The 8,216-nt window shown below is 49.6% G+C and overlaps 1 protein-coding gene across 1 annotated transcript; it reads left to right on the top strand.

Moving 5' to 3' along the window:
- Positions 1-1,459: 1,459 nt before the first annotated feature.
- Positions 1,460-7,918, top strand: LOC144112073 (uncharacterized). The gene is made up of 2 exons (XM_077645150.1): positions 1,460-1,649; positions 7,465-7,918. The coding sequence occupies exons 1-2, from the start codon at positions 1,521-1,523 to the stop codon at positions 7,831-7,833; spliced, it is 498 nt and encodes a 165-aa protein (XP_077501276.1). The 5' UTR covers positions 1,460-1,520; the 3' UTR covers positions 7,834-7,918.
- Positions 7,919-8,216: the final 298 nt, after the last annotated feature.

Genomic DNA, 8,216 nt, shown 5'->3' with positions numbered 1-8,216 from the left:
ATCGCATTGACTCCCGATTCCTTTCGTGTAGGCATTGTAACAAGGAATTCTTCGTGAACAAATGCAACTTCTCGAGACGAATCGTAGTCAGAACTGTTTGTTTTGCTGCTAGCACTAACGGATAGTGAAAGGCTTCTCTGCGCAAAGAGGCATACCGGCTGATTGGTGATGGACACTCGTCGGTGTCGCTGCCTCGATACGCCTTGCACTATGCATGGCAAGCGTTCTAGCCTTATCACTTGCCTCAAATCGGGCAGTGGCAGATGCTCACCATTTGCACACTTGGAGAGGCCGCTGTGTAAGAGTCGTCTTGGATGTTGTTTACTTAAGTACGGTGTGCGCGCGGGTGATGTTCATAGGGGTAGCAGTCCTGATCTTGTGGAAAAACCTCGGCCTGTACTTCGAAATGCTTTCTACTGTCCTCTACATGCAGATGTCTCCGCGCATTCTCGTTATCCTCAGTGTGGGGCTGGCCTGGGTCAAGCTGCTTATGAGCGTCCCGAACTTTTTCACGCAGCTGTTCAGCGAGGAGTACATTATTCCGCAAGAAATTATTTGCACCACAGACAAGACAGGCGGATCGGGAGAAAACGCTCGGACTACCAGTACGATCACAATGATCAGGACAATCTGTATAACTTAAACGATCTGGACGACCTGGGCAGTCAAGATGAGCTGGATGACATGGATGACCTCGGCGACCCGGAGGGCCTGGACTAGCAGGACGACCAAAGCGACGAGGACGTTTAGAGCACCGAGTGCGACCAAGGCTACCTGGCTGACGTGGACGCCGAGGACGACATGGGCGATTAAGTCCACTTATGTCGTTACCATGGCTTCTTCCTCCCCGGCGAAGTCAGACGACGACGGGTTCCTCGAAGAGCAGAATGTCGAGCTGCACTTTTAGCCGTTGCTGCCAGGTTAGCAGGATCCGCACAGGGCAAGAGTGCGCTGCTCCGTTCAGTCTTGCTAGCTCACATCCGCTCCGGTTATGGAAAATGGTGACAGAGGTAGCAACACCGCGAACAGTACGCAATAAAACTGATGTGAGGATGGATTCAGTCCATTTACGTCAATACAGGCCTTCAGCTTTCAAAAAAGTTTGGTTATCCTCCTTGAAGACTCTCAGTGCCCTTCTAACACAAAGATAAACCCGCGGCGCCCTAAGACCGCGGAAAGAAAGACGAAAAGCTTATCTTCTGACCAACAGCATCCTCCCATAAACAAAAGAAGAAACGAAATATGTCATTTCCACATAATATATTGGCTACAAGAGCGCCCGTCCTTGATTGGGTCTGTTTCCCGTTTGCGTTTGTTTTTACACCGCAAAGGACCCCTATATCCTTTCGCTACATGTGCTTTTTTTCTTTTTTGAATCACCGATTTTTTTTACCTTTCGAAACGCCTATGCTGCCGAAGTAGAAAAGGAAGACCGCGTCACGAGACACGAGACATCAGGGGTAGAGCTTCTTCCTTGCTCCTTCGTCTGCGATCGAAGCCCACCGCCGCAGTCATTGAAGATGCCGTCCGCGAGGCTTACCTTCAGGCGCACTGAGAGCGAGACTGCTATAATCGAGGCCATCGAGTCCACGGAAAGCAGCGCTGCCAAAGGATGGTTCACCTCGAAGTTCAAGAAAATGGCTGCATACGTAAGTTCGAACGTCCATGTGCCTCTGTTGTGCGCCGCTTTGGTAGTCTTAGCAGTGAGCCTGAGCGTTTAGGGTGCTGGCACTCTAGCGAAGAAGCATAGTTTCGATTCAGGAAATATGTACCACGCAGCGCAGACTGCGGAGACTTTTAGGCAGCGAAGCGCTTTTCCGTTCCTCTTAGGGATGCCTCTGGGCAGGCCTACAGCGTCTTTATCACTCGTGCAGTCGGAAGCGAAAGCACATTGAACGCGGATGCCGCAAAAAGGGTTAGCGAAAGCTGTCGGTTCTCATTGTGTTCATTGGCGTCGGCGTTGCAAACGGTCTAGACTCCCACGAGTTTAAGGAAAAGAAGGGCACATAATTGTCTCCCTGGGTCAGTGGACGCCTCAATCGCGCTTTCAGTTACGTGGAGGCGGTGACAGAGAGATGTAGGCTGCATGCATTAGAGCTGACAACGATGTGGCTGACACGCGGAACCGCAGCAGTAGGCCGAAGCCTTCATTGTGTGACCAACCTTTCGCGATCAACCATTAATTTAACTGCCACCTGCTGCATGGTGGCAGGGTGGGCGCGCTGCCTATATATACGCGTGCGGAACGCACTCATCATTGCACATGCCAAGCCGCATCTACTTGCCCGATGCACTGCAGATTTCGCTCTCTAATCAGGTTCAGCAGTGGTTAACCAGGTTCAGCAGCGGTTCAGCAGTGGAATTTTTTTTATCCAGCTGAGGCTCGGCTAGATCACGTGGTCAGGCAGCACCCGCTCCGCGGCTGTGGAGCCCCGGCGCAGCGACGGCGAAAACTCGGCTCGGCGGCGCGGCGAAGTCACGTGATGCATTGCTATAGGAGCGCCGCAGCAAGGACGTTCAATGTCAAACGTGAGGTGACGGCGGAATCCCTCCTTCAAAAGCAGTAAAAGTTTTTAAAACGATGTTACGTCTTCTGCCGATGCCGTGCCCATCACAGTGAGAGAGTGTAATCTACCGTTCAGTGCGTGGTGGACGCAGAAAATCTTTCAGTTCAAGTTTGAGCGCCAGGTCCGAACATTTTTTAATGACTTGCGTAGTCAGTAAACTTTTTAGAGCCTACAGCACCTGCGCAGCACCATAGCTTTAAATGGTATAGATTTTTTGCCTCTGTCCCTCACTACGAAGTAGATCGTCCATTCCTGCTCCTGCTCCCGCGTTAAGTCCGCAAACCTGAGTAAACCAAGCCAACCTGTTTGCATTCAGTGCAGGAAACGAGTGCAGCTTTTCAACAGCTAGAAATAATTGACGTTAAAGATGAAGGCCCCGCTGTTTGTGAGCATACAACTAAGATCACCGACGGCCGGCAGTTTAGTTTATTACAGGTCCGAAAGCCATTGGTTTCCTTTAAAACCGATCCATAGGCTACAAGAGCATATAATGTGTTCTGTTCAAAAGACTGAGGAAGACCAAAACAATAATTAAGTGCTCGGCACGTATGAAATCATTTTCTAGATTAAAATTAATGCAGTCGCATAAAAGGATTACCTTTTGCTCATGCGTTTGCAAAACAGAGGAAGAAACGCACGAACGCGACCGCCAATAGGTACACCTATAGGATTGCCCAGCGTGGTTATTATACGAATAAGATATTGGTTGCTTCCAATTAATATATTTATAGCCCAGAAATCATAATGGCCCTCATTCGTCGAATGCCATCTTCTTGTCTGCATCTTTCATAATATGTTTTCCCGCTTTGCTATGTATGCTGACCCCCAGGAACCGCCGAAAGAGAAAGCCAAGGTTGGGCCGGGCTGGTATAATTCTATTTGCAGTTCAATTCTGTTTTACTACCGTACTTAAACGCCTTCAAGCGGTCGCCGCAGCGCATTAGCCCAGACGTTGCGCGGTGTTGGCCGCTACGATGGAGTGTGTCCTTGCTACAAGCGACGCCACGTCTCGCTGCCACAGGAAACTGCCAGTGGGCGCGGCAGACGACGAGATCGAAACATAATAGAAGAATCATACTACACTGGCCCAACCTCGCCCCAGGCAACGATATCTGAGCGTCAATTGAGGCCACAGTGAAGGGGAAACTTTCATTGGCACACGCAATCCTGCACGCACACACGCGTGCACACACAATTAAGGACAGCGTTGAAGCTGCAAGCAGTGACAGAGCTTTGTGCCTGTGCAAGCACCAAGCGCAATTCCCCCATCTCTCCAAACAAAAATAAATAAATAAAAAATAAATACATAAGAACTAGGCAAAACAAAGCGCACCACCAAGCGCTCGCCTTATCGGCGCATTTGAACGGCCGAGCCCCTCTTCAGAGGGCTTGCACTGCGTCGTCAACTCTAAGGAGGCGAAAGCGAAGCCCGGAACCCGCCTCGCTGTTGCTTTCGAGCAGACGAGAAAGTGAAACTTTTATGCGAGGCTATTTTTGGCAGTGACGCGGGAGGCCCAGAGGAAGGAAAGGAGCAATAAAAACTATATGGCACACTTCGCTTTTCCCAGTCATGAGATGCCGCAAATTGCTAATGCTCCTAGCGCCCGTAACGCTACCTGGTGCCGTATTCTGCACCGATCCATTTCCGTACCTTTTCATTGTGTCCTCTCCCATTGGTCGCTGCTTTCATTGCCGTAGAGCGTTAGCGCAGACGTCACGCTGGTCCTGACAAACATGCCCACCACGCTCCCGGCTTGAATGAACCCGCCTGGATCGAGCCTCCGTGGCGCACTGGCCGACCGGCGGCGACGCCCACGAGTGACCGAGCTCGACGACACGCATGACACGGCTGACGAGCTTTATCGCCGCTGATTCAGACTCAAAAAAAGAAATTATCTCTCGTTTGCGCGACGAGTTAGCCCAGTGTGGTCTGCGTACCTCAACCGGGCTGGACGCGGCGGAAGTAGGCGGGCTAGCTGCGGCGTCCTGACCAGGTCCGCTGTCTGTGGTTAGCCCCAAGCTGCTTCTTTCGTCACACTCACGTCACGGCCAAATGAAATAGAAAATGCAATGAACCGTTGCAGAACATGGCCCCTGGTCTGCCGCGAAGGCAGAGCATCCTCTCCTAGGACGTAAGTCGTTGGTCCCCAAACAAAACTGTCCATAAACATAGTCGTCCTTATTAACGAGTTGTGAAGAAAAAATATTCACATAGAAACACGCTATGATTAAGGTGTGCTTCAGTGCATAGTGGTAACCAGTGAAATTGAAATTAAACAAATTTTGAGCTACAGGACCATTATCCTGTTCGCCATTAAGACTGAAATCATTCTCGACGAGTCCAGGAGCGTCTAAGGTATCCTAGACCACTGAGTGGCCTATGATACACCTTATGACGTGTTGCTGCCAAATGACTTAACTCCTAATACAACTGTCCACATCTCACAAACCGCTACTACCTATCTGCTCTCACTTGGCAGAAAGCTACTTAGTACGGCTCTCTGCGTGGCACAAGCAGCAAGAGAATTTTGTAGAGATAGCTACATTACGCTAGCACTTCGAGCCTTCAACGTGGCAGCCCTTGAGCTGCGTGGCCGCCCTTGAGCTACGTGCTGGCGCCGTGACCGGTCACGTGGTTGGTCACGTGGTGCGGAGCAGCTGCCTGCGGCGCGGCGCGCCGGCGAAACCTAGTGGGGAGGGGTGAGAAGTGGAGAGAGGGAGAGAGTGATGCAACGGCCAGCGACGAAGGTGAAGAAGGAACGCCCAGCGAAACGGAGCGGCGAAAGACTGACTTTTCAATTCGAATGAGCTAGTGCCACTCGGCCAGATGTAGCTCTCCCGTCACTCCACGATTAACCAGAACTAAACCACAGATATTTTTCTTCATAGCCATTCATGCAATGCGAATAATGGTAAGGCAAGTCGACTAGCTAGATTTGCACATTAAAGCATAATCCACGTTGGAAAAGGAAGATCACTAAGCCATTTAAAATTTTTGCTGCAGTCCCCTTGTGTCCTCCACCCAAAATACTTAAAATCAAACATCAAATTGAAGCACTCGTCATCTGGTTCTCATCGGCATCTGCATCAACGAGACAATAATGCATGAGCTCCCATGGGCTCTGTGCATTTTCCGCTTGCCAGAACAGCGAGCTTCCACATTAACCACGCGCAATTGCGTCGAAAGGAAACCTGAAGGACTTAAGAAATTAGACCCGTCAGCTTAATGTCCGTTGCATATGAGGTTTTACCGAGGTAATCGTTAATAGAGTCAGGGCAACCAAAGACTTGAATGAACGAAATGATCAGGCGCGCTCTTGTAAAGGGTACGCGATAATAGACAATATACACACTGTCAATCAGGTGTTAAAGAAATGCGCAGAATATAACCAACCATTCACAGATTACGCGGAAGCATTTGACGCAGCCGAAACCTCAGCAGTCATGCAGGCATTCTTAACCAAGATGTAAAATAGCTTTACGTAAAAGTACAGAACGAATATTCTATAAAGGCTACACAGCCTCCAAAATCCGACATAAAGACAACAATAAAATTCCAATGTGGAAGGGTGTCAGGCAGGCAGACACGATCTCTGCAGTGTTATTCGCCGTCTGTTCACTAGAGGTGTTCCGAGGCCTGGGCTGGGAACAGCTAGGGATAAGAATTAATGGAGAATACCTCAGTAGTCTGCCATTTGTTGATGACACTGCCTTGCTAAGCCAATCAAGGCATCAAGTGCAAAGCAAGATCAATGACCTAGACAGGCAAAGCAGAATGGTGGGTCTACAAATTAATATGCAGAAAACCAAGGTAATGTTCTGCAGTCTCAGAAGGGAACTTCAGTTTACAATTGGTAGAGAGGGGCTTTAAGTGGTAAGGAAATACGTCTGCTTATGGCAGGTAGTGACCGTAGATCTGAATCAAGACAACAAAGTAGCAAGAATAAAAAGAATGGGATGGAGCGCATTTGGCAGGTTTTCTCGGATAAATAATGGCAGTTTACCAATATCCCTCAAGAGAAACGTATATAAGAGCCGTATCTTACCGGTGCTCACCTATGAGGCAGAAACGTGGAGGATAACTATAATGGTTCAACGTAAGGACAGCGCAGCGAGGTATGGAATGTAAAATGATTGGTTTAGCGTTAAGAGAAACAAAAATTGCAGAGTGGGTCAGGGAAGAAACGTGGATTTATGACATCCTAGTTGAACTCAAGAAGAACAAATGTGCTTGGGCAGGGCACGTAATGCGGAGGCAAGATGACTGATGGTCGCTAAGGGCGATGGAACAGATTCCAAGGGAAGGCGAGCGTAAGAGCGGGCGGCAGAAAGTTTGTGGGCGGATGAGATTAAATAGTTTGCGGGGATAAGATGGCCGCGGTTGGCATAGGGCAGGTTTAATTGGACAGATACGTTAGATGTCTTGTCCTGCCGTAGATGCAGTCAGGCTGATGATGATGAAATACATTGTAAACGATTTGGCTCCAGAAAATTTATTCATAATTCTAGTCGTCCGTATTAACTCGGCTCGTATTAACGAGGCATGATTGTATTCCAATTGGCGATCCCAAGCAAGTTTTCTGGTTCCGGGAAACCAAAGAACGTGTTTCAACGGGTGATTTGGATTCAGATCATTAGTTCTGTTTATACCGCTACGCATATCTTGCTCCTTCACTCCAGATCGCCTTTTTGAATACGGCACCCCAGGTGGTCGAAATTTCCGGAGCCCTTCACTAAGGCGTCCCTCAAAGCCTAAATCTCTTCGGCAAGTTAAACCCCATAAACCAAACCAAACTAAATGTTTCTTTCTGAGTGCATTTACCCGTATCAGCACAGAGCGTGAGTATGGACGTTACTCGGTGACGGCCACGGTACGATCGGGTGCGGTCCTTCGCAGGTGATCTACGTCGTGGTGGCAATCGTCATCCTGTGGCAAATCCGTGGTCTCCATCTCGACGCACCTTCGGCAAGCGGCTACATCGTGCTGTCCATACAGATATTCTTCGCCATAACACTGGTGCTGGCCTGCGTGAAGCTGTTCCTTGGCTTCCGGGAGTTCCACTCGCAGCTGCACAACGAAGAATACATTCCTTCAAAAGATCCTGAAAGTGGCGCCAGTGCAGACGGAGGCGGAGGGGATGAGCGGGACGACTTCGAAGACTTCTGCCGCTTGCAGGGTTTCCCGCTACCCGGGCAACCTAAGAGCGATGCAGAGTCGGACGACGAGGAGAGCGGCGAGATGCAACGGGTCGAGCTGCGCTTCTAGCCGCTCTACGCCGGCTCCGCAGCGGCCGCACGCGCGTTTGTCCGCCTGTGCAGCTCAGTCTCTTCAGCTCGCGTCCGTATCAGCCTTGTCCTCCTCATAGAAAAGGAAACAGTACCGCCGCATGTGCGCATTAAACTTGCCTTGTGAGTCTGAGTTTATTTGCTTCATTCTGAAGAACAGCTAGAAGCGCCTCTTCGACGCCTCTGCCGGAACGCTGTTTCGTTCCTTGTTGTTCATTTCTCAGATATTGTTCCACGCGTGGCAGACTTGCTCTATATTAGTGCCCCGATCACCCGGGCAGTTAATTTCCTGAATGAAGTGGGCTTAAACTAATGAATGCAAATTACTACCATACAAGCCCCAATACATTTTAAAATAACCTC

This window comes from Amblyomma americanum, unplaced genomic scaffold, assembly GCF_052857255.1.
Source record: "Amblyomma americanum isolate KBUSLIRL-KWMA unplaced genomic scaffold, ASM5285725v1 scaffold_42, whole genome shotgun sequence".
In the NCBI taxonomy this organism is placed as follows: Eukaryota; Metazoa; Arthropoda; class Arachnida; order Ixodida; family Ixodidae; genus Amblyomma; species Amblyomma americanum.
Note: the sequence above shows the minus strand (reverse complement) of the source record. Positions and strands in the feature narration are given on the sequence as shown.

Coding starts and splice junctions, on each gene's coding strand:
- LOC144112073 (XM_077645150.1), top strand. CDS start 1,521: ATGCCGTCCGCGAGGCTTACCTTCAGGCGCACTGAGAGCGAGACTGCT. Junction 1,650..7,464: donor TCAAGAAAATGGCTGCATAC/GTAAGTTCGAAC, acceptor GGTCCTTCGCAG/GTGATCTACGTCGTGGTGGC.